The sequence below is a fragment of the Capricornis sumatraensis genome, chromosome 14 (assembly GCF_032405125.1).
Source record: "Capricornis sumatraensis isolate serow.1 chromosome 14, serow.2, whole genome shotgun sequence".
Classification (NCBI taxonomy): domain Eukaryota; kingdom Metazoa; phylum Chordata; class Mammalia; order Artiodactyla; family Bovidae; genus Capricornis; species Capricornis sumatraensis.
In genome coordinates, this window is record NC_091082.1 from 57,716,288 (window position 1) to 57,740,999 (window position 24,712).

A 24,712-nucleotide genomic window follows, 5' to 3' on the forward strand; every position below is an offset into this window, starting at 1 on the left:
AGACACAGGAGACTCTGGTTTGATCCCTCGGTGGCGAAGATCCCCTGGAGGAGGAAATGGCAACCCACTCCAGCATTCTTGTCTGGAGTATTCCATGGACAGAGGAGCCTGGCGGGCGACAGTCCATGGGGTGGCAAAGAGTTGGACAGACTGAGCAAGCACACACACACACACACAACCTGCTCCAGACCCAGAGCCCTTAGGGCACCCCAACTGCCTCCTCTCACTGCCCTCTCCCCAGGCCCCTCGCTGGGCCCTGAACTGCAGCTCAAGTCCAGCTGTGGCCTGTGCCTGGGCATCGGGATCTCCTAGCTCTGTCCCCTCTGGTGCGTGGCCTCCCAGTCTCCCCACCCCCCGCCCCTCACCCCTGCGGCCCTCTTTGGTCCCTGCTCTGAGAGAAGCTGAGAGGAGTCGGGGGTCTGCACGTGTGGGGCAGCCGCTAGTATAAACACCGCGGTTCAAGAATCCGCGCTCCCTGCCCTCTCCCGGGCCCCAGAGCTCCTTTCCTGGGCCCACAGGCGGGTCGCAGGTATTAGAACTCAGGGGCGCCAGCGCCCCTCAGAGAGAACTGCAGGGAGCGGGGAGACCACAGCCCACCTTACTTCCGGCCCCGGGGGCGGCCAAGTGGCCCCACCAAGGGGAGTCAGCACCTGCTGTGGCTCTGACGCCTCTCCCAGTTTCTGGGGGCTGTCCCCGCGGTCACTTCCCACACTGTGCCGCTCACCAGTCCCCGGCTCACCCGCCCCCTTCACCCGCCCCCTCCAGCCCTGCGTCTGCACCCTGGGCCAAGTTCGCGCCGCTCGGACCGCGGCCGCTGTCAACCCCGCCCCGCCCCAGGCCCCGCCCTCAGTGACGCGCAAGGTCTGCGCCGCACGCCGAGCCCAGTTCAGTCATCTGGCGCCGCCTCGTGGGCGTGGCTATCTGGGTGCCTCCGTCGCCTCCCTGTCCCCCGGTCCCCAAGATCCCCGCGGCCCTGCGACCCTTGACCATGGCTTCCGCGGCCGCCAGCCCGCCGGAGGTGGTCCGCGCAGCGCAGAAGGACGACTACTACCGCGGCGGGCTGCGGAGCGCGGCGGGCGGCGCCCTGCACAACCTGGCAGGTGAGGGCCGCTGCTGGGGTCTTGGGGGCCGTACGGGCCGTGGGGGCGCGAGGCGGGGAAACGAGCCCCAGGCCCGCCGGTCAGCCCTCTGCAGGCTCAGCCTAACCCTGCGCGCCCCCCAAGACTTGAGCTGAAGGAAGGAGCGGATGCTCCGGTCTTTGACCCCTGCTGCAGAGGGCGGGGGTGGAGGCCAGGAACCAGGGCGCGGAAGAATTCACGGCTCTGCTGACACGAGGCTACCGTGGAGGGGCAGGGGCAAGAGGGTGGGGTTGATTCCAGCCGACAGCGGGCTCCTTCGGAGCAGCTGAAGGGAAGCTGGACTGTACACTGGGGTCGGGTGGCCATGGGCCGGCCTTGAGCAAGAGAGGAACACGACAGGATCAAAACAGATGGCCCGTGTATTAATTTTGCTAACAGGTTCACTTACTCCATGCCAGACACTGCTCTCCGTGCTTCAGAACATTAACTCGTTTTGTTAACACATGCCTGCCTGGAGGACCTGTTGCCATTACCCTCCTCAGAGACAGAAAAATGGGGATCACAGAGATATAACTCACCTGAGCTCACAGCCAGCAGTGTGGGAGCTCCGGTTTGATGCTGGTCAGTGGTCTTGGCTTGAGCTCCCGGTCACTGTGTTACACTGCCTGTCCTTGTGGTTCTCTAGGTTCTAGAGCAGTTGCCTAGGTGGATCCTGGAGGGGGCATGGCTGCAGGTGGGTAGGTTCTCAGGACACTCAGGGCCCAGGCGAGGCAGGTGTCAATGGAAAGAGTGAACAGCGTGAGAGTCCAGGGAGCGAGCAGAGTGTGGGGAGCGAGTCAGGGGCTACAGGGCTGAGCCTGGGCAGCAGGAGCGAGGATTGTTCTGACCCTCATGCCCCACGGCCCCCAGCCCCTCAGGAATAATGCATACAGTTTCTCCTCTCAGGTGCGAAGAAGTGGCTGGAGTGGAGGAGAGAGGTAGAGCTGGTGTCAGATCTCGCCTACTTCAGCCTCACCACACTAGCAGGTAGTGGCCACAGTGCAACCTCCCGAGGGGCCCCGAGGACAGGAAAGGACTGCCTGCAGAGGGAGCTTTCTGGAGGTGCTTCACAGTGTCCCTCAACTGGCCCGCATGCAGCCTCTGTGAAGGAAGGGATCCAGACCCCTCCCTAGGTGGGGCCCAGGCCCTGAGTCCAGGCCAGGCCTCTGGAAGCCCTGAGGTTCCCTGTCACATCTGTCTGGGACTGTTTCTCTGCAGCTGAACCTGTGGCCCAAGGGGTCCCAGCACTGCACCCTGCCACAGGGCGTGGGCTGTGAGGATCATCCTTTGGAGGGGAGGTGGGGGCCCAGTAGAGGAGATCACTGAGGCCCTTCTCCCTGCAGGCTACCAGACCCTTGGGGAGGAATACGTCAGCATCGTGCAGGTGGGCCCATCACAGCGCCACGTGCCCTCAAAGCTGCGACGCGGGATCCTGGTGGCGCTGCACACCGTCCTGCCCTACCTGCTGGATAAGGCCCTGCTCCACCTGGAGCACGAAATGCAGGCTGCCGGCGACGGCGCTTGGCCCTTGCGGGGCAGCCCGGCCCCCAGCAGCCAGTCAGGGGTGAGGCGCTGGGTGCACCAGTGCATGGCCGGCCTGACAGAACAGCAGCAGGGGGTGCTCCTGCGGGCCATGTCAGTGCTCAAGCAGGGCCTCAGGTGCCTCCAGCGTCTCCACGTGGCCTGGTTCTACATCCACGGCGTCTTCTACCACCTGGCCAAGAGGTTCACGAGCATCACCTACGTAAGTAACAGGTCTGGCTTGCCTGTGGAGGCTGTTCTTCGGGGACTATGCCCACAAGCAGTCACAGGGCCGGAGCTGAAATCCCCACTGGAAGCATGGGTCTTATCGGGTCCTGTTTTACTAAAAGACCGGAGGAAGTTTGGTTTCCAAATACCCTGATGAGGGTGGGGTGAGTCTTTTTCCCACTGCCAGCACCTGTGGCCACGTTGCTGTATACCCGGGCTCCTGGGCCATATGCCCACCCCATCCAGGCCATCCTTACAGAGGGTCAGGTTTGGGGCCGTCCCCCTGAGGGTGACCTGATAACAACCACATGGACCCTGTTGCCACCAGCATCCCTGCTAGCCTCCCACCTGGGGAGGTCTGATGGTCTCCAGACCTGGTGGTCTCCGCCCATCACAGGGACTCCTACCCTGCTGGGTCTCAGCTGATGCCCTGGCTTCAGGGTTCATCCAGAAGGCCTCCCCTTGGGCCCCGCCTCCCCAAGGTCTCCAGGCTCTCCCCCACCCCCTGGCCTCCCTTGGCAGGGGTGTCCAGCGCCTCTACGCCTCCTCCTCCCAGCTCCAATGCTCACTGCACTCGCACTACCCATTGTGTCAGGTGTCTGTCGAGCTGCTGCAACCCACTCAGGGCCTCGGGGCAGCCACGGGGTCTCTTGCTCCACAGTCACCAGGGCCCCTCCTCTTGGGCTCCGGCTGGTCTGGCTAACCTGACAGTCCCTGCTCCCAGCTAGGGAAGGAGACAGCAAGTAGCTTTCCATTGGAGGATGTGGCTAGGAGTCCCAGCCTGCAGAGAGTCACCTGGGCAGCCCAGGGCCTTGATACAAGCAGGAGCTTCTGTTTCCGAATGGGGATGAGTAGTGGATCTGCCATGCAGGGCTCCCCTGCCGTCCGCAGGGCTCCCCGCCTCAGCTGGTTCCTTTTCTGTGAGGCTTGAGTGCCTAGCAGTCCCCTTCCTACGATGCCTTGCTTGCAACCAGTGACCTGCAGGCTCCATCGCCATCCTCCTTGCTCAGTGCTGGGCCCAACAGGCACTCCTGCCCGCTCCCGCAGCCAGAGGCAGGCTTGGCTTAATCCCACCTGAAGGCCGGGCCCTTGGGCTGCTCAGTGCCTCACGCCCTCTGACCATGTGACTATCCCCCGGGTCCCTGACAGCTCCGTGTCCGCCGCCCACTCGCAGAGGACCCTCGGGTTCGTGCCAGCTACCAGCTGCTGGGGCTGGTGTCCCTGCTGCACCTGGCGCTGGCTGTGGGCCTGCAGCTCTACAGCTTCCAGCAGAGGCAGCGTGCCCGGAGGGAGTGGAGGCTACAGCGCAGCCTGTCCCACCGCAGGTATGTGGGGTAGGGCAGGGGCGCAGGGCAGGGGCTGGCTCCCCAGGTGCCCGGCGGGACTCCAGCTCAGTTGTGTCCCATCCACCCACTCCCACCAGGAGCCATGCGGAGGAAAGAGCAGTTTCCAGAAACCCACTGTGCACGCTGTGCTTGGAGGAACGCAGGCATTCGACAGCCACGCCCTGTGGCCACCTGTTCTGCTGGGAGTGTATCACCCACTGGGGCGACACCAAGGTGGGCGTCTGGAGCATTCCTGTCCCCAAAACCGCCCGTCATTTGGGGGAGGGGCGTGCTTCTAGAAGCCTCCAGGTAGGCTGAACCCGGGGCAACATCTGGAGTCAGGGCACTGCACTGGTGGAAGCTGGCGAAGCTCCGACCCAGAAAGAAAGGCCCTAGGGTCCTGGGGCCAGAGCTCAGCCTTGAGACCTTGGAGTGTGGGGTCCAGCAAGCCAGGGGGCCAGAGGAGGGGACTTAGCTCGTAGGCCTGTAATGGTTCCAGGGAGGGGCAGCCCCTGGGCCCCCGTGTACCTCCCCATCTCTTCTGGGGGCCTGAGGCCCAGCCTGCCTGGTTCCTCAGCCCACAGGGCCCCAGGGGCAGGGGTGCTACAGCCTCCACCTGGGGTCCAGGCCGCCCTGCAGAAGCCCCAGGAGCATAGGCACTGCCTCCCACACGGCCCATGTGAGGCATGTGCCCTCACAGGAGGGACCCAGGACACTCAAGTTCACACCCCAGAACTCCTGAGAGACTCTGGGTGGCCATGGTTCAACGGCCAAGCACTCTCCCCATCCCACATCCCCTCACTGGTCACTGTCCCTGTCATGCGCCCCGACTGCCTGCAGTGTCTCAAAAAATGCTTTCTCTAAGAGACACGGGTACATCCGTTTTATTGGAGATGCTGTGCTGGGTGGCCTGTGACTGTCCCTCCCCCCTCCCCCCCCCAGACAGAGTGTCCCCTCTGCAGGGAGAAGTTCCTCCCCCAGAAGCTGGTCTACCTGCGGCACTACCGCTGACCCCTTGCTGGAAGAGCAGTCTTATTCTCATCGACTTCTGCACAGACATCGAGAAAATCTCAAGACTTCTGTCACGAGTGATACCATGCCAGCCGTCAGGAGGATGGGCGCCGGACCTGGACCTGGACTTGGACCTGGCTAATGCAGGCCTGCAGGGCAGGCTGGGTGGGGACCTGCTGGGCAGCCAGTTCACCCTCAGAATGCCCCTCCCTTCCCCAAACCAGTCACTCATAGGGTGGGGCCTGACTGACCTGGAGCCGAGCACCAGCAGTTTACCTTCCCAGCATGATAGTCCTGCAGCCCAGAAGACCCACGGACCTCACCCTTGTCACTGGAGCTGGCTTTGGAGAGCAGGAGCACAACTGTTCCCAGAAAGCCAGAAGTTGTCATCAACCCTAACACCTCTGGCACATGCCTTCTAGTGAATGGTCAAGTCTGCTTCCCATTCTAGAACACGGCAGTGTATGTTCCGGCCTTACCACAGGAGGAGTCTCCTCCCGCGTGAAGCACCTAGCGGGCCAGCCAGCTTGCCATCACCACTCACCACTGTGGCCAGCCTGCTTCCTGCCACCTTTGTTATCTTCAGATTTTTAGACCTGCTCAAATCCTGCAGACTGGATTTTGGCATAGGCATCCTTACAGCACCAATTCCACAGGAGTGCTGGTGTGCTGACGCTGTGAGGGGTGCACACACCCATATGGAAGGGCCTCTTCTCCACGTGACTTGGTGGCCAAGGCCCTCCTCAAGAGGCGGAGGTCAGCCCCAGAGACGGGCTGTGACCACGGGCCCTGCTCCAGGCAGGCAGGAGCACAGGGGGAGGCTCCGTGGGTCCTAAACCCCGTCCTCACACGGTCAACGAGTGGCTGCAACTTCCTGTCAAGTCTCACATCAGTGCGCTTACCGGGACAACAGTATGAAACAGTCGAGAGCACAGGCGCTGCAGGCGCCACGGCCTGGCAACAGGTACTGATCTCAACATTATTTACGCATGAAGCTTAAAATTCAGGTCAGGTACACAAAGATCTTCATGTGGCCTCTTAAAAGCAAGAGCTGCTTAGTTCAGATTTGCAAAAACTGGCAAAAGAAAGCCACAAGGGGAACACTTGAGGTCCGAAACTGAGACAGATGGAAATGGTGCTTGGAGCCGGGAGTCAGCGGCGTGGCAGTGTGACGGCCTCCCAGGGTGGCTGGGCGCCCTGCGGGCCGTCGTGGTGCAGGAGCCGTGGTGGGTTAGATAGAGACTACACGAGAGCGGGGACACTGTCTTTAATAAAATTGGAATTAAAAAGTCACTTAGTAAAATGTTTACGAGTATTGGTTTTTATCACATCAAAAAAGCTGACATGCAGGTTAAAGTTGTTTCCCCGTAGAAAGTGAGAAGCCGTGTGTTAAAGCCCACGGCACTGGCCCTCCAGCCAGATGTCTCTGAAAGGGGCTGCTGCCGAGAACACACTTAAAACAACTCTTGACGTATCAAAGAAAGGTGTCAAAATAATCTCAAACAATTAAAATATATATTTGTAATTCCAGGCCCTCAAAAGCAATCATGGTCGTTAAGAATAAAGTTTTGAGTCATCATGGTAGAGGCCAACTCGACACATCTCCCGTGAGATGAACTGGGAAACTGGCATTGGAACCCGCAGCTAAGGGAGCGGCTGCTCCGGTGGGCGCGCATCCTCCACGCAGGCGGTGGGCGTCCTCAGAGGCAGCAGCCAGGCGTCCTAGATCCCTCCGTGGGCCTGATTCCGCCGCCAGCCGGCCGCCCACCCTCCCCAGACCGCCCGGCTGTTCCCCAGCCTGCGTTCCACTACAAGTCCAGTGTCTGCACACCTGACCGGCTGGAAAATAAATCAATGCGATTCGGTTTAAATGCCAGTTTCTTCAAAAACCTGATACTTCAGTTACAAATAATCGAAGCTTCTTTTTAGAAAGAAAATAACTCCCTTGTACTCAACTACTGTATGTGAGAAGAGAAGGCGCTGTGAGGCAGCAGGCGGCCGTCTAGCTGGCGAATGTCTTGCCCGCGTCCTCTTTCCCCTTGTATGTCCTCTTGCCGTGCGTGAATGGGATGTACCGGTACTTGATCATGTGCTGGGACAGACAGACAGACGCATCTCAGCATGGCCTCCCCATGGCCCAACTCCCCTCCAGCTCTGAGTCCCGTCTTTGCTGCATGCAGGCAGGAAGCCAGGGCTCCTCAGACACCCCTGTCCCCCTACCGCCTGGCTGAGCCAGCTGAGCTGCTGGAAACCCCAGGGGTAGAGGACGGGTTTTGTGACCCCCACCCTGTGGGCAGAACGACCTAGAGCTACCAAGCTGGGAACCCGGAGTTGGGGGAGAAGAGGACAAAGCGGAGCCGCCCTGTCACGAAGGACGGCTTAGGCTGATGTGGGCATCACATGACGCATCCTGGGCCCTGACTGTCCCCTGGATGATGGACCACACCTGAGGGTGTGACCTGAGGCTGGGCTGAGGGCCCGGCCCTGTACACGGACCAGACACAGCGGCTGTGGCTCATGCCGGTGGCAAGCGCACACACCCACCAGACTGCACAGAGAGCAGGGTCTGCACAGCCCCGGTGTCTCGGACCAAAGCCTGGCTCAGAGCTCCTCACACCAGACATGCTGTCTCGCAGCAGAGCAGCACCTGAGCTTTACCTTTATCTGCCTCTTCATGGTGATACAGAACAGCATGATGAAGTACATCACCAGGATGGGCCAGAACACCGGGACGTTGAAGGCCTCAAAGAAGGTGCACACCATGGCCACCAAGATGCCCTTGGTCGCCGCGTGCCTGCGGAAGGAGAGGAGGCCAGTGGTCAGTGCAGGAGGCAACCCCGGGGGGTCGGGGGGAGCTACGTGTGGCATGTGCCATGTACTGCATGTGACACAGACACAAAGCGTAAAATGAGCAGTGGGACTGCTGGTGCCGCTCGGGCTGGTGGCTGGACAGGGATGCCATGTGCTGCAGGGTCACGTCTAGAAACCCAGTCCCAAGCCTCCAGCCCAAGTTCCACATGCCCGGCAGGCTGTCCCCCAATGGCCAAAGCAACATCCCACAAAACAGGTGCAACTAGACCTCAGGGCCACCGGCCCTCCAGCCCAGGGCCAAACACTCCAGGGTCGCAGCCCTACTTCAAGTCTGTCTGGCTCTCCCTTTCTAGCAAGCAAAGGCTACCCCAGAGGGCAGACAGGGCCCAGCCTCACCCGCTGCCCACCCCTCCCCTAGCAGCCTGGGCCCAGCACTTCACACCCAACTGGGGCTGCACCTGCACCAGGAGGGTGGGGTGAAGAGGCCAATGACACAGGGCAGGAGAGACACACTCACAGACCCTCCCACTTCCCCAGCCAGCGGGGTCATCTCCACCCCCCTCTCACACTCATCATTACATCACACACATGGGACCACCTCCAGGAGGCCTACAGACAAGTCAACCCCTCTTCACACCAACACCTGCCCTGTGCCCAGACCATCCAAGAACCAAGCGGGGAGGGAGCTAGTCCCCTCAGTGCAGAGCAGTGTACCCCCAGAAGCCGAGTCAGTCACCTACCCAGGACCCTCCACCCTGAAGCAGCCCCCTTTTTGTGGCTTCAAGGCACAGTGATGTTACTTTGCAACCCAGAGCAGGGTGGGCCCTGGAGGCCCCTAGGACCCATGCCCAGCAGGCATATCTCACATTCTGGGTGAGACAACGTCCAAGACGGGGAAACATACTAGAGCTGGCATTTCTCTGAGGAGTCCAGGCTGCCAGCTCACCAGAACCAAAACACCTGCCCAGCTCAGAGCCATGTGTGGAAACAAGCACGGCAGGGAGGAGCATGCAGGGAGGAGCACGGGACAAGGGGGAGCACAGAGGGACAAGCACGTGAGGAGCATGTGCAAGAAAAAGGGGGAACACACGGGGAGGAGCACGGGTGGTGGTACAAGGGTGGGGCGAGACGAACACGGGGGCAGGGACACGGGAAGAGGGACTCACCAGAACTTGAACTCTGGGAGCCTCCTGATGAAGGGTCGGAACTCCTCGTTCTGTTTGGTGGGTAATGAGGGGCCATCATCTGAAAGGTCAGAGTCAGCAGGGTGAGGCGGGCAGTCCCGTCCTTCCTACAGCTCTAAGCTCCCCTAGGGCTTTGAACCAACAGCCCTGACACGTGAAACCCAGACTTTAACCAAACACAAAATGAGGATTTTGGCTGATTTAGAAACTGATTCACAGCTTTAGATTTGTATGAGAATTTCTCGTTAAGACCACTTCCAGAGATCGTGTAAAAAATTCACCCCCATGCCGATTTCCAGGAACCCATCAACCGGACGACCTGAGACCTGAAGGGAAGGGAAGAGACAAGCACACACAGCCACGAGCAGGCAGGGGCGGGAGCCGCATTGGCTCGAGGCGGCACTGGGCTCGGGACAGCCGCCCTCCGCCACGAGCCGGGAATCCCACCCCACCCCACCCCACCCAGGAAGGTGCCCTCCCCAGTGACACATGGAGAAACTGAGGCCTACACATAGGCCTCTTGCTTTCTAATTCCCCAAATGGCAACAGTAAATGAAGGGGTTGTTTCCTTTGATATTTTCATCAGATACTCCACAGAGAAAACACATGGTTCTAGTCACGATCTGCAGTCTGGACAGTGTCTCTGCCACAACGAGCAGGATCCCACGGGCTCCACAGGAGCTGCAATGGGTGTTACCAACATGGCAGCGTCGGCCCAAAGGCCTTAGCATCTGGTTGTGCACCGCCTTATCCCCAGCTGGCTGGCAGGCATGCACTGAAGCCTCCATCTGGCCCAGGTATGCCAGGAGCAGCCAGAGCCAAGAACTCTTCAACCCACTGTCCTGGGACATCAAGGGGCCAGCGGCCTCAGTGAGCCACGCCAACCAGTATGGATGCCTGCTTTTGCGAGAAGGGACCTTGGCTAGGCCAGCTGCCTAGGAGGCAGGCCCCAGCTCACCCCACCCTACCCCTCCATCCCACCCCTGCACAGGATACACAGCCCCAAGGTTCAGTTTCCTCATCTGCCAAACACAGAAAGGAAGAAGCGCCCACCTCCTGTGACTGTGACAGGGTTTATCAAGTCCTTCTACAAACTTGCCAGGATCACAGAAGTTCCAAGTACATTTTAAACACCTAAAGAACAGTCTCCAAAGTTGAGATTTCAAATGTTTCTGGAGAAAACAGCAGTTCTGTGAAGCACATAAAATCACAACTTTCCCCAAACAGTGAAGGAGGCACACTCCACTGTACCTGAATCTTCCATTAACGAAGGGTCCACTTTTGGAGAAAGGAAAGCTATGAAGAGATTCAGGTGGTAGATTCCCAAGGCATAGGTCACGATGTACCAACCCTAGAAGAGAAGGGACATGTTCAGTGAGGCCACCCCGAACCCAGTCCTCGTCTCGACTGAACCCACGTGGACACAAGCTCAGAACAAGTGACAGAAGAGCAGTGAGCGTCCACAGTGACAGTGAGTCTCAGGCTGTACTGTGGGTCTTGAGCGTGGACAAGCCAGCGTCCAGTCAAATGCACCCAAAACCTAAAGCCAGCAGAGCCCCGGAAGAGAGCAGAAATGGAGTGCTTCACAAAGCCACACACCCAAGCTGCACACCCAGGTCACAGGTCCGTCCTTGCCAGCAGCCCCCAACCTGGACATGGGCCCCGAACCAGCCCAAGACCTGAGAGTTCAGCTCCCTGCAGCAGGTGGCTGGCACCACACACACCGTGCGAGGACGGCTCACAGCCTCTGCCCAGAAGAAATCCAGAACCAGAAAATCAGGAAACCAACAAGTCACAGAGTATTATGGAGAAAAACCTTCCTCAGGAGACACAGAGGAGGGCGTACGTCTGCCACTGGGCTTCTTGGCCACATGGCACGTAGCATCTTAGTTCCCGACCAAGGATCAAACCTGGGCCCTACATTGGAGGTCCTAACCACTGGACTGCCAGGAAAGTCCTCAGCTCATTCTTAAAGGAGTGAGTTTATCCAATGAGAACCAGAACTGCACTGCATGACCAATTCTAAAAGCCCAAACGTTTTCACACAAACCAGCTGAGATCTGTCACGCTGGCATTTGATGTCCTGATACCTTAAAAATGTTTAAGTGAGACAACAAAATCCTAGACGTGAAAAATTAACAGCTGAGTGTTTACCCAGCTCCTGGTGGCAGGGCTGAGGCTGGAGGGAGGTCAGATCAGGCATGGACTTGGTGAGTCTAACCTGGGAAATTAGCCTGTACAAAACGCACCCCCATCCTGCCCAAATCCCCCAGTTCAAGGTTTCGAGGTCACTCTTTCCGTGAAGACTGGACCAAGGTCCAATTTCTTAAGAACACCTAGACCCAATCATAGCAAACAACGTTAACTGTAGACTGCCGACACAAACCGTGCCTGCTACAGAGCTGCTCCAGGCCTGCCACCTTTGCACTGAGCAGGGTTAGGCTTCCTCTCAGAAACACAGACACAAGCACCACCACCGAAGATGAGTCTCTACACTCGGGTGACTGGAGCGTTTCCCCCAGGGCTGGATGTAGGACAGTGTCTAATGGATGAAGTACCTGTCCTCACACCCACCCTTCTTAACCTGGGAGACATCCAGGAGGATGGGTCTGCTCTCATGGAGGAAACAGCTGTCGTGCCCAGGGAAAAAAGCTCCAGACGAGGCGTGAGCCTCCCTGCTCTCAGGGTCCACAGGGGCTCCCACCTGGGAGCCAGGCAGTCAGCAGGGTTCAGGGAGGACGCCTGGCCCCTGGGAGAGCCCTCAGTCACCTCACCTGGTCCTCCTCGGATGTCTCACACACCCAGGGAATGAGGTGGCCAGTCCAGGTGATTTTGTCCCCATCCCCAGGAGGCCCAGCCAAGGGGCACCAGGAGGTCCCCTGAGCAGACTAGGACACTTCTACCCCAGAGACAGGAGAAACAACCCTCCCACCTGCACACCAGGCCAGGTCCCGCGCCACTGACCTGCAGCAGGTAAACGCGGATCATGTAGATGAAGCTCAGGCCCAGTGTCACCACCCATCTCACGGCCGTGTGCGGCGTAGACTTGTCCAGCCAGGACTGGTAGATCTAGGAGGGACACAGACTGTGTTACGGCCGCCCTGCGGTTCCCGCTGCACAGCACGCCTGCTGCTGACCTTCACACCGAGCGGTAACTACAACTAATCCAAAAGTTACTTGCAACAGTTCTGGAGACGCATTCGTTCTTTAACCAAAGATATTATGCATCTCTCTTTCACAGCTGATGGTCCCACAGCATCAGCCTGAGGGGCCATCGTGGGGAGACAAGAGAGGAGAGCAGAGACAGAGGAATGTTACCACTCTGCACCTGGGACTCAGCGCAGGTCCCGTCCCGTAGCCGCTTACCCTGGAGCTGGTCCAGCCCACACAGCAGTGGCAGGGCAGGGGGCGGGGAACAGACACTGCTGCAGAGCAAATGGCCAAATTCTTAGATTCACACATGTGCACGCATGTCTATGTACGTGTGTACATCTGTGTAAGTATTTAATATACACGTCTGTATTCTCATTTTAATTTGAAATTAATTCCCATTTTTAAGTTCTAATTATGAAAAATTTTTAGTCATTCATAAGAGAGAATGTGAGCCCACAGAGGCCCATGACTTGGCTTCAATAATTATCAAGTTTTCCAGATGCTATTTTTCTTTCTTTTAAAAGCCGACAGTTTTAGTTCTGAGTCCTACGTCAGTCTGTACGATTCTCTACCAAGTCAGACTTCTTCTTCCAAGACAGATGCTCACAGGCCTTGCTGTGGCCTGAGGGGTGGTCCCGCCATGGAGTGCAGACCTGGGGGCAGGGGTTGAGGAGACATGGACAAGGATGGACGTGGGTGGCTAAGGAAGGGGACAGTGAGGGCAGAGGCAGGGCGACGTGTCTGCTAAGAATCAAAGCTTTTCACATTTTAAAAGTTGTTGAAAAAACGCAGAAGACAAGCATGTGGCCTGAACCACAGGAGACCCAGCATCCTCACAGTAACAAGACAAGATGCTTCTGAGTGTGAGTGTGCACCCCAGGGGGGCTGCCAGGACACTTACACTCCATGGGGAAATGCCCCAGGGTCAAGTCTCATTTAAATGTGTATGCTGCTGCTAAGTCCGCTTGAGTCCTGTCCGACTCTTTGCAACCCCATAGACGGCAGCTCATCAGGCTCCCCTGTCCCTGGGATTCTCCAGGCAAGAACACTGGAGTGGGTTGCCATCTCCTTCTCCAATGCATGAAAGTGAAAAGTGAAAGTGAAGTCGCTCAGTTGTGTCAGACTCCTAGTGACCCCATGGACTGCAGCTTTCCAGGTTCCTCCGTCCATGAGATTTTCCAGGCAAGAGTACTGGAGCGGCGTGCCACTGCCTTCTCCTTAAAGGTGTATACAGCTCTGCAACCCAAAACCAACCTGTCCAAGTCGTGTGAAAAATCTGTATACCACAGACGGCTTCCCATGGACAGAATCTCCCACACTGTCACCTTCAGACATTCTGTAAGCAAAAAAGACACAAAACAGTTTTATATTAAATAAACAGCATTCAAGGACCTAATCACTTTGCCCTATTTCCATCAACACCATCAAGCAGGTTTTTCCAGTATTCACTATTTCACATACATGGAGGCTTCCGGCCTATGCCTTTACCACGAGTCATCCAGGAAAGAGAAAGGAGCCAGTGACATGCTCTGGTGGAGAGCCAGGAGGCCACGTGACATGCAAAGCAGCACCGGTGGACTTTCATTTCCGCTCCTGTCACCTGCTCACACTCCTCCCACCAGTCCCAGGGCCACCCCGCTGGCTGCAAAGTCCTGTGGACACATTTGTGTCCACCTCCCTGGGGCCAGTCTGCAGCACAGGCGGCTAGGCCCACCTCCCCAGGGCTCTCCAGACTCGCCCACTGCCAGCATCTCCTCCTGCCGCTCCACAGGCTCCCAAGTGGCCCCTCTTTTCTAGGCCCCACCTGGTCTCTGTCCAGGCTGCTCCCCATAGTGCCAGGCCCTGTCCAGACCAGGTCCCCACTCCATGGCCAGGATTCCCAGTAGCCGTCTGTCTGCACCCCAGTTCCTTATCTGTGCGTGGAGGTAACCCTATCTGCTCCTGACTGCTTTATCCGGCCGCGCGACTCCGTGGGGACTCAGCACATGAGAGCCCAAATTGCCAAGAGAAGGGTGGGCACCGTCACCCCTATGCCACAGCAGCGTGTCAGCCTCAGACAGTCAGGCCACTTGCTCAAAGTCAAGAGCAGCTCTGGCCTTGGCTCCTGCAGCCCAGCATGGCGCCCACCTGAACCACAGAACAAAAAGGACGCAGAGGGCGGAAGGCCGTGCCAGTCCAAAGCTGGTGAAGATGTTGGGGACAAGCTCTCACTGCCTCCCTACCACCGGCAGCTTCCTCCCCCCATGTGACACCATGGCAGGGCTGGGGACCAGAAGTGGACTCCAACATGGAGTCCACCACCCCTGAGCGGTATGGTCGTGCAGCCACCGCTCCTCATGTGGAAGGTGGCACAGCAGCCCTTCCCATTTGGGCAGACACCTGAGGCTTCCAACGGTCTGAGTCACCCCCTTGCTCAGCCTCTTCACGGCCAGGCTGGAGCCTGGATCTGCACATCCTCCCTGCATGCATCCGCTAGTTAGCAGGCTCACAACGTGATCCTAGATCCCAGATGGAACACAGTACCAACTGCAGGGGCTCCTTAAACAAACGCAGGGGCGTCGACCCCAGCAGTCAACGATCCAAGTATAACTTTACAGTCAGTCTCTGGACCTGCAGTTCAACCAACTGCAGATCGCGCAGTACTGCGGTACTGTTCCCATGAAAAAAATCCACATGAGAGTGAACCCATGTAGTCCAAACCCATGTTGTTCAAGGGTCAACAGTACAACTTTGATATGAAGATAATCTGAGCAGTCCCACAAGCACCAGCACATCTGTGCTAGAACGTCTACTGATTCTGTAACACCATTTCCTGGAGCCCCGGAGTGGAGGGGCAGAGTGCCAAGGAGACCCAGAAATGCCCTTTGCTTTCCTGGGAGCCACGGTGAACTGAACAGGTGAACTGTAGCTCCTAGCCCTGTCTTTTGAGGAAGTTTGCCTCTATATTCAACTGGGGAAAATTTCCTATTTTCAAAAGGGCTAAATTAGAGAAGGCCAGCCACCCTATTTAGACCAAAGTCAGGCCAAAAGAAAGCTATATCAGTAACATCATTTATCCTACAATTCCATACAAATGTTTCGCTATTTTACTTTTTTATGACCAAAGTGTCTACCATTTAAATGCCTTTACTTGAATTGAGATATTAACATTAGAGAAACACCTGCTATTCCTCTAAAGTATGCCCTACACAGAGACAACCGCTTCTGTCTCATTCTCTTAACTGAACGTGTGAAAGATCTTCCCACGACATGCTGACCAACTTCCCATCACCTGACATAAGACATATATATTAACATAACTCCACACCTTGGCTGAACTCCCATCAACATTAAGAAGATGAACTTTGGATCAAATGGCCTGTCTATGGCGTGACTCACAGGCCACTGTGGCCCTCCCCACTCTGTGAAACAGGGCCACAGCATCTCAGCAACACCCCCCCAGGCCTTTGGTGGGGAGTCAGCAGCCAGCCTTGTTAGAACCAGGCCCCCAGGAGCAGCCCTGGGGAGGAAGGCAGCAAGATGGCCTTGTTCGGACTTGTTTCCAATCAGGGTGGCCCTCACACAGCTGCGCTGTCTGCAGTCCCCTACAGTTCCAAGACCACCTCCTCAAAGATGCCCTCCATGACTGTCCAACTGGCGCCTGTCCCTCAGATCACATCACCCTGTTCTATTTTGTGGGACAATCACTTCAGACTGCTTTTTGCCTCATTTCTCTTTCCTCCTACTAGAATGCAAGCTCCGGGAAGAGGAGCCTTGTTCCTCCACTGCCGGCCCCATTATCCAGGAGGCCAGGCACAGAGCTAGCAGTGGGTTAAGTTCTCTGTCGGATGTCACTGCCTCAGGCTCAGCCACAAAGGAAACAAAGGAAAAAAACAAGATCAGACTGTTCCAAACAGAGACCAGGAGTATCACTTATAGGGGTTTGTGTGCAGAGTACCAGAGTCATCACTGCACCTGTCTGTGGAGCTGTCCCCACACAGATGCATCCCACACAGAGGACAGTTCTGCCTGGCACCGTTTGGTTCCCTCTATGTCTCCCCTCATCCCCTGCCCCCTTTCTCCTGAGTCCCGAGCCTGGTAATTTCCCACACTTTCATCCTGCGATGATGTTCTCTTCTCTGAAAAGCCCTTCCAGACCTCACCCACCCGAGTGCTCAGCCAGGGCTCACGGCCGGCTCCTTTTCCTGGGCATGACCACCTTCCCGTCTCCACCACACCTGCACCACCAAGACCTGGGGGCCCTATATTCACCTACGAGGAGAGCTCCACCTTACACATCTCCGGGAATGAGACCAACCCGACCGAGTAGCAGGCGCCCCGGGACGCTCCCAGGCCCATGTGCCTGGGGCAGGTTTCCGGAGGCAGCTGTAGGACAGCACGCGGGGCGCCGTCGGGCCGGCCAGCCCGAGCGCTCGGGATCTTCGGTGTGCAGAAGGGCCAGGTCTCGACCCCGAGCGATCCAAGTCCACCGCGGCGCTTCCTACCCAAGTCCCGCAGGCCGCCCTGGATCGGCGAGGACACCGAGGTCCCACGGCTCCAGGCAAGAAGCCGACCCCTCCCAGGACGCGCTACCAGGGAACTGGGGCCGGTCACCGCGGCGACCCCGGGGGTCCGGCCCTGCCCCAGTCTCACGCGCGCCCCTCAGGACCACGGCACCCGCCCGACCCCAGCCCCGCCCCGCCCTCCAGCACCTCGCGGTCCACTGCGGCCAAGCGCGGTCTCCCGAGGGCCGCGGGAAGAAGGACGCGGGTGGCTGCCGCGCCGGCGTTTCGCTCGGTCCGGGAAGGGGTAACCGAGCACTTCCGCTCAGTCCTGCGCGGCACCGCCTCCCGGGCTTTCAAGATGGCCGCCGGGGCGGGGCCGAGAGCCTCCAACCATTTCCGCTTCCGGTGCGAGCGCCCAACCCGTTGGTTGGGTTGTCACGTCGGCGGAAGAGACGTAAGCGGCGGAAATTCGCCATGCTGCGCAAGCGCATTCGCGTCCTCTGGCTCCGGGCCCAGACAGTTCAGCTCCAGAACTTGGTAACGCCCAGGGACTGACTAGAGGCCACGCCCGCTCACAACCAACGAGCCAGTAGAGAAGAACTATGCGGTTGCTAAGGGAAACCTCTAGCGGCAAGATGGCGTTCGCCAGTGAGGGACGCGCGGCCTCCTGCATGCCGCGCCGGGAGCTTTCAGGGAGGCCACCGCGGGACGGTAACAGCCGACTAACCTACCGGGCCTCCGTTGGGAAGGGAGGGAGGCGGACAGGTCCGGGCACTCGCTGAGCATCCCCGCACCTTCACTGCGAACCTAGCTCGCACCCCTGGGAGCTTGGTCGTCCCCAACTCAGGTGTCTGGGAGCCCACGGTATGGGCGGGGTCCCGGGCCCCGAGTAGCAAAACCGGCTGGGGCCTGGAGACCCAGTCGGGAGGAACTGAGTCGACCCTCGGTGACCCAGGGTGGCGGGGCGGGCGTCTCTGCATGGGTTGGGCGCTCAGCATGTCTGCTGTATAAACGGATTAACAGGGAGAGTTGTGACCCAAACAGCCTTTGGGGAGCAGTGGGGGTGAGGCTCACTAAGAGGTGAAACGACAGACACCTAGAGAAGCCCCGGGATGGCCCCCACCTTGTGCGTGCTGGTCGTCAGCCACGTCATCTGTACTGGTGCTCACCTGGGTGTCCTTTCAACCTTCAGGTTATGGGATCTACGTTTATCCGAATTCTTTCTTTCGATATGAAGGAGAATGGAGAGGAGGCAAGAAACACGGTAAGGACAGGCTATGGCCTCTTGCTGTAGCCATTCCACTGACAGCACATGTCCTAGAGGAGCTGTGGCCACGTGAGTGCCTGCCACACCGGGCCCTCACTCGTGCGCATGAGGGGCCATCTTCTGCAGAATGGGGGACCCAGATAGCCACCTTGGTGCTGATGAAAACTGTCTTTATTTTTTCCTTGAAGATGAAGAGGCTGACCATTAAAAAAAAAAAAAAAGTCTAAATAGCAAGGAGAGCAAATAGCAAGCCGAGAGTCCCCTGGCGTCCACCCTAGAGGCAGACCTGGACTTTCTAAAGCTTACTGTCACAGTTGGATGCCTGTTTGGGGTTCTGTCTGTTCAAAGCCTTTGCAGATCTTTCTGCCAGAGGATTGATCTTTCAGTATTTTCTCATGAACTATTTGTGTATCAGTTGGCTGCCAGTGTATTTGGAACCTTTTGACTTTTATGGGAGTGTTTTTGCCACATGGGTGTTTCTCCCTTTTGTGCTGAAATCTGTGAGTCTCTTCCTGACCTGGACAAAGTGGTTCCTTCTTTTCAAAATGTATTTTTCAGTCTCACCTCGTGCTTTTCTCTCTCTCGCCCTTTCTCTCTTCCCCCACCCCCACCTTCCCTCTGCACCTGTGCTGACAGAGGCAAGATGGCCATCACGTGCTCTCTGAGGAGATCTAGGGCCAGGGTCCCTGAGCTTTTGATGGCCCGGACAGAACCAAATTCAAAGACCTTGTGACCTGCTCTTCTCCCTGAGAAACAAGCCCAGCCGTGCATGGCCCCAGCAGTCACTCCCAGCCACAGCCTAACATCACGATGTCTTTCACCAGGTCGGGGGAAGCTGCTGTTTAAAGATGGGAGTTACTACGAAGGTGACTTTGTGGATGGAGAGATCACAGGAGAGGGCTGTCGGCACTGGACACTGACAGGTCAGCTTGCCAGCCCTTCTTCCTGAACACCCCCTGCTGTGAGCTGCCCCCCCCCCCTCCTTTCTGGATGCAGAAGACACTGTGTCTAAACCTGAGGACCTCTGGCTCCCCAAAGGTGTCTTGTAGTGGCCTCGTGCCAGCTTGGGGTGGGACGGCCCCAGTGCTGCCTGCAGGACCTCAGACCCTCACAGGCAAGCGTGAAGTGGATTTTTGGTGGAAAGAAGTCTCACTCCACAGACTCTGGCCTGGAGGGGCCTCTGCTCCAGGCATACAGACCCCCCCCTCCACCACTCCCCAAGAAGGTCCCTAAGAGAGCGGGAGAGGATAGTAGGTGATGGGACCATACCCACTCTGTCCCATCTCCCTCATCCACCAGTGTGAGCTGAGATAAACATATACCCTGCTCTGTGACCACAGCTGCCCAGGAGTCAGGTGAGAACTGGGTAGTCATTACCCTGAGGAACTCAGGAAGTGGCTCTAACCCTAGTCACGGCTTCCTGCCTCCCATCCAGGGAACACCTACACTGGACAGTTTGTTCTCGGAGAGCCCCAGGGACACGGCATCATGAAGTACCAAGCCGGCGGACATTACGAAGGGGAGCTCTTCCGCGGCCTGAGAGAAGGTCGGGTGTCCGCAGGAAGGTGCAGGGTATGGGCTGTGGGGCAGACACTGTGGGGCCTTGGCCATAACCCTGCTGGGATTCTGACTCAGGGCCTGACGGCCCGGGCACCAGCATGCTCCCCGGTCCACTGAGGTTCAGAGTAAGGGGTTTACAGCGAGCCACCCAGACCTGGTGACTCAGGTCCCCATTCTGTCCTTGCGCTCAATCCTGGGCTGGTCTGGCCTCAGCTGGGCAGGTCTTCTGGCCTCATGGAGCGTCGCAGCCCTTGAGCAGGCCTGTGGGGCTCCTGGGGTGAGAGGCTGATGGCCCCTCCTGATCCTCCACTCAGTTGTCGTCTCCACATCCTGCCAGGCTGAGCCAGTCAGGAGGCCACATGTTGGGGAGGGTGGACAGCGTGAGTCAGTAGGCCACATGGAGGGGATCAGTGCTGGTCAGGAGGCCACCATGGAGAGGATCAGTGCTGGTCAGGAGGCCACATTGGTGGGGGGCCAGTGCGAGTGAGGCCCCGGGGAGTGAGGGGAGCGGCTACACCCCCAACAGCCCACCCCCTGCAAAAGTCCCCGCCCCCTCCAAGGCCTCCCCGTGGAGTGTGGATGCGCAACCCTCCCTAAGTGTCCAGATTCTGGAGACACCATGCCTACGCTGGCAATTTCTCTGGTCTCTGGGTCCTTTGAGTAGATGGTAGAGGCCCAGGATGGCCACGTGTCCGCAGCATGAACTCACTCCTGCAAGCTGGCCTTGACTACCCCGCAGCACCACTCGAGCAGGACAGCAGCATTTCAGTCTCTATTCTGGGGGACTGTGGCCCTTGAATGGCACCCCCACCCTCACTTGGGACCTTGAGAACTGAACCCAGAGCTGCTCCTGCTGCGTGCGGCTGCCCAGCTGTTCCAGATCAGATCTTGGGGCCAAGGGACCCCATGCAGCTCGGTCCCCGGGGGTGCCAACGCTAGCTTTCCTCCAGACAATTCCCTCCCCTCAGGGAGGCACAAGGTGACCTCTGCTCTGGCCTTCTCCAGGACACGGGTGTCTGGTGGATGCAGATGGACAAGTGTACTGGGGGTCGTTTCACAACAACAAGCGGCACGGCCAAGGGCGGATGGTCTTCCGGTGAGTTCACTGGCCAGCGGGCCATCCCCCCTCGAGTGCCTAGCCCTGAAATGAGGGTCTGTGTGCCTGGATGGGATTCTATAATTTCTCTCTGTTATTGAACTTGGTTCTATGTGTGCTTAGTAGAAAAAATATCAATCTCCACCTTTCTTCTCCATCCCAAGAATAAAATATCTGGTAGGAAAGTGGAGGTTGGGGGAACGTAGAGTGGGGATGAGAGCACACCCCCCCACCCAGGTTTCTCCTTCAGGCCTGTGGCTGGACATCTTCCAAATTCTGGGCAGTTTTCATGCAAAATCCTGCCCTGGGATTTGCAGGGTCCCTTCCTCCTTGCGCTTCCTTCCCCGTCATCTTCCCCAGTCTTCACACCTGGGACCCAGCAAGCAGGGCCGCCTGTCACTGCACCCTGCCGGGCACCCAGGCTGCCTGCCCCTCCGCCAGATCCTGGCAAGGCCGTGGCTCACGCCATCTGTTCTGGGCCTATTTTTGCCTCAGTCCTGGGGACATGCGCTGGGGCCCAGCCGGGGAGCCGGTCTGCGTCAGTGCAGCCACCTGGCCTTCCCGGCCTGAGAGCAGCCTCTGCGCTTGCCCCCAGGAATGGAGACGAGTACGAGGGCAACTGGGTCCAAGACCAGCGCCAGGGCCATGGGATGCTACGGCTCGCGGATGGCTCCACCTATGAGGTACTGGGGGCCAGCCAGCCAGTGTCCTCTGCCCTGGGCACCCCCAGGTACAGCCAGGTGTTGTCCTTCTGACCCCGCGGGATAGGGACGGCCCCCGTTCCCGTTTTGCTGATGAGAAAGCTGAGGTTCAGGGAACTTAAGGTCTGGCCACTCACACCTCTTCATCCATTTGGTTCCTGATGTACCCTGTGACCAACACTGTCGCCTGTGGGAACGCTGGTGACGCCTTTTTGAGGGGACATGCCCGGGGGTCCCAGTGAGCCAACGACGTGAGGAAGCAAGCAAGGCCCTCCCCCTCCTCACAAACAGGGCTCTGTACCCCCTCCCCACATCACGGCAGCTGCTGCTCTCAGGTCGATGGGGTTTAGGTGCCATGAGGCCAAGAGGGGCGGACACATGGGAAGACCTTCTTTGTCCCCAGAATCCATCGTCCTTGTGCTTCCTTGGCGCCAGCCCATGTGTCTGTCCAGGAGCCAGGATGTTGGCGCCCAGGATGTGTGTCCTGTCTAGTGGTTGGCTGGCAGGGACAGCCCAGCAGCCCACGCGGTAGATGAGGAGCCCCACTGGCTCTGCAGAGATGCCCAGGGTCAGAGCGTGTCATGTGAGCCCGGCCTGAAGGATTGGAGAGGCTGCACATGCAGACAGCATGGAAGGGCCCTGTGGGCAGAACAGGGCGAGACTGGGCTACCGGGCAGGAGGAAGCCTTCATGGCCTGAGCAGGGTGGGGGCAACAAGGCAGGAGGTTGGGGCAGTCTTACGTGTAGGCCTAGGAGCCACAAGGGGTTGGAGTTTTATTCTAAGCGTCATGGAAAGTGCTGGAAGAAGTTGGTGGCCTGATCCCTGGGTTTGAAAGGTCCCTCTGTTTCTCACTCATGAAAAGAGATGATGACGACCAGTGTAGGGTGTGGAACCAAACTTGGAGTGGTTTGGAGGTAAAGACATCAGACTGTTTGACAAGAGCAGAAGTGAGGATGTCCCCACATTGATGGCCCAGACATTGGACAGATGACAGTGATGCCTGAACCTGAACCAGGGGACAGGAGCCACACCAGCAATTGAAAAGGTTAATGAGTGAAAGGGAAGAAGATACTGCAAGGGGTGGAAGCAAGAATATGGAAAAGGCAAATGTGAAACTGGCCCAGGAGGTGCCCCCGAAGGTGATGTTTTGGGACTGGCTTGGCTGCATCCTTGGGCCCAACCACCGGGCTGAGCACCTGGGAGACATGAGTGACTCATGGCCGCAGCTTCAGGAGTGACCAAGCTGCCATCATTCTTGGCTGTGACAAGACGGCTGTGAATGCGTGGCCGTGGCCGTGAGGCCCCTGGTGTCCTGGACACTCGCAGGGAAATGTGAGCTCAGGTCTGCGTTCAGCTCCACTGCAGCCCCAAGAGGCCCTCCTGTCTCATAGTCTTGGGGCTCAAATAGAATTTGATCATGTGGGTTGCAGGATTAGGTTGTGAGTTGAATTCACTTCTTTGCCAATTTTCTCATGTGCAAGTTAGAGCATAGTTTGGAAAGGAAGTCCCAGGAGACAAGGGAAAGCCCAGCGCCTCTGGAGACGCAGGCAGGCTGCAGCCACACTCCACCGGGCTGGGGTGCTGCCCAGGGCACCAGGCGTGTGTGCAGGAAACCTGGGATGCAGAGGAGCTCACCAAGCACAAACCCCTGAGCCTGAGGGGTCAGGAGAGGGCACGCTGGAGCCCTAGGGAGCCCCCTTCCCCCAGCGTCCCTGCAGTGCCTGCCTAGGATGGCCCCAGCTGGCGATGGGACACGTTTCAGGGTCTGGCTCCCAAAGCACAGAGCTGGGCGAGAAGGGTGGATCTGGGGCTGAGAGGTGGTAAACTGGTAACTGACTGGGGCCCTTCCTGAGATGGAGTGGCCTGGCAGGGATCATGGAGTCCTACCCTGGCCACAAAACTCCCCGCAGCGTGCTCCCTGACGTGCTGGTAAAATAATGCTCTGCTCAAGTACCACCACCTCCCAGGCCCTGGTCCAGCGGCTGGCTGCTCCCGGGATGTTGTGTCCACACAGCTGCCGGCTGGGGCCTGGGCTGCAGCGGTTGACAGTCTGCACTGGAGCCTGTTTGTAGAGGCCACTGTGACCCAGCCACAGCTTTGTCTCTTCTCCCCAGGGGGATGTCTGTCCATCCTCACGGAGCCCTTTCGGGCTCCCCCTGGGCAGCCACAGCCTGAATTCTGCAGAGCTGCTGTGGAAGAAACACAGGGGGACCCAGGAGAACCCCCATGGCGTCCACACCTCTTGGGCTGGTGACCAAGGGACCACAGTGCCCCGCGCTGTCATCAGGGCGTCGCTGACTCTCACCACCCGACTCAGACACGAGGAGGTCTCCCAACCAGGGGCGGGCAGAGACCCCACCTTCTTCCAGAGAGCCCCATAAAACTTTGCCCCCACCTCCACCCCACCTGCCCTGCCCCCAGAGGCTCTGCGGGTGCCTCCAGGGCTATCCTGGTTTCCTCCTCTATGCCTCCCTTGCCAGGTCTCAGCTCAGCTGCCCACCCCACCGCCCTCCACCAGGGGGCAGCCCAGCCCTGCCGGCCGCTGTCCCCTCGAGGGCTGCCCTGGTGTGGAGCTGGGCTCTGGGCTGGATGTCAGATGGAAAAGGTAGAGCACCAGGAGGCGGCAGCCCCATCCCCACCCCTCCACCCCTGGGCACTTTACAGGTGAACAAGAGTCCTTCTCCAGGATTTGAACTCTTCACCTGTGTTCCCATTGCTTAGCAGTGCCCAGCCTCAGGGCCTCGTGCTCTGATGACCTGCCCTCCACCCAGGCCCTAACCGCCTGAATGGTCAGGAAGTGCCACCTGCCCTCCCACCCCCCACCATGGTCACAGCCCCCACGGGGAGCAGACACCCAGGCCCTCAGGCCACCTTTGCCAAATGGCTTCCTGACACCATGGACACAGGCCAGGCCCGCTCACTCAGGGTTGCGGAGTCAGGGCTGGTGGGAGGACAGGGCCGCATAGACATGGGCTCCAGGTCTCAGTGCCCACCTCTGAGCTGTAGGGCTGCCTGCTTGTCTGACCTCTGGGCGTGGGGGTCACCCAGCAGAGGTGGACTGGCCACAGGGAGCTGGCGCACACTGATGGACACACAGCCTGTCCCCACCTTGGCGTCTTCCTGTGAGTGACGCTGCTGTGAGCCTGTCCTGTTCCCGACTACCCTGAGAACAGTGCATTTGCTGGGTCACATGGTGATTCTATTTGTAACTTTGAGACTCACACCATTTTCCATCCCCACGGGCAGCACCAGT

The 24,712-nt window shown here is 58.4% G+C and overlaps 2 protein-coding genes across 3 annotated transcripts; one reads left to right on the forward strand and one right to left on the reverse strand.

Moving 5' to 3' along the window:
* The first annotated feature begins 954 nt into the window (after window positions 1-954).
* PEX10 (peroxisomal biogenesis factor 10) lies at window positions 955-5,244 on the forward strand. Of its 2 annotated transcripts, none has more exons than XM_068986255.1 (6): window positions 955-1,100; window positions 2,025-2,105; window positions 2,462-2,922; window positions 4,017-4,192; window positions 4,291-4,426; window positions 5,135-5,244. In XM_068986255.1, the coding sequence occupies exons 1-6, from the start codon at window positions 989-991 to the stop codon at window positions 5,201-5,203; spliced, it is 1,035 nt and encodes a 344-aa protein (XP_068842356.1). In that variant the 5' UTR covers window positions 955-988; the 3' UTR covers window positions 5,204-5,244. The 2 variants fall into 2 exon arrangements, with proteins under 2 accessions (XP_068842356.1, XP_068842357.1); XM_068986256.1 differs by having other exon boundaries at window positions 2,462-2,862.
* Window positions 5,245-6,471: 1,227 nt separating this feature from the next.
* On the reverse strand, window positions 6,472-17,177 carry RER1 (retention in endoplasmic reticulum sorting receptor 1). Its single transcript, XM_068986159.1, has 7 exons — window positions 17,043-17,177; window positions 13,606-13,687; window positions 12,163-12,267; window positions 10,450-10,549; window positions 9,181-9,259; window positions 7,862-7,997; window positions 6,472-7,295 (listed from the first exon to the last, which is right to left on the reverse strand). The coding sequence occupies exons 2-7, from the start codon at window positions 13,684-13,686 to the stop codon at window positions 7,206-7,208; spliced, it is 591 nt and encodes a 196-aa protein (XP_068842260.1). The 5' UTR covers window position 13,687; window positions 17,043-17,177; the 3' UTR covers window positions 6,472-7,205.
* Between the last annotated feature and the right edge of the window lie 7,535 nt (window positions 17,178-24,712).

What these genes read in the sequence shown, in the direction of transcription:
- PEX10 (XM_068986255.1), top strand. Translation starts at nt 989, where the DNA reads ATGGCTTCCGCGGCCGCCAGCCCGCCGGAGGTGGTCCGCGCAGCGCAG. An exon ending in CGCAGCCTGTCCCACCGCAG is followed by an intron (nt 4,193 to 4,290) that starts GTATGTGGGGTA and finishes CACTCCCACCAG; the next exon opens with GAGCCATGCGGAGGAAAGAG. An exon ending in CCCACTGGGGCGACACCAAG is followed by an intron (nt 4,427 to 5,134) that starts GTGGGCGTCTGG and finishes TCCCCCCCCCAG; the next exon opens with ACAGAGTGTCCCCTCTGCAG.
- RER1 (XM_068986159.1), bottom strand. Translation starts at nt 13,686, where the DNA reads ATGTCTGAAGGTGACAGTGTGGGAGATTCTGTCCATGGGAAGCCGTCT. An exon ending in CTCCCAGAGTTCAAGTTCTG is followed by an intron (nt 7,998 to 9,180) that starts GTGAGTCCCTCT and finishes CTCCTTCCGCAG; the next exon opens with GCACGCGGCGACCAAGGGCA. An exon ending in CCATGAAGAGGCAGATAAAG is followed by an intron (nt 7,296 to 7,861) that starts GTAAAGCTCAGG and finishes TGTCTGTCCCAG; the next exon opens with CACATGATCAAGTACCGGTA.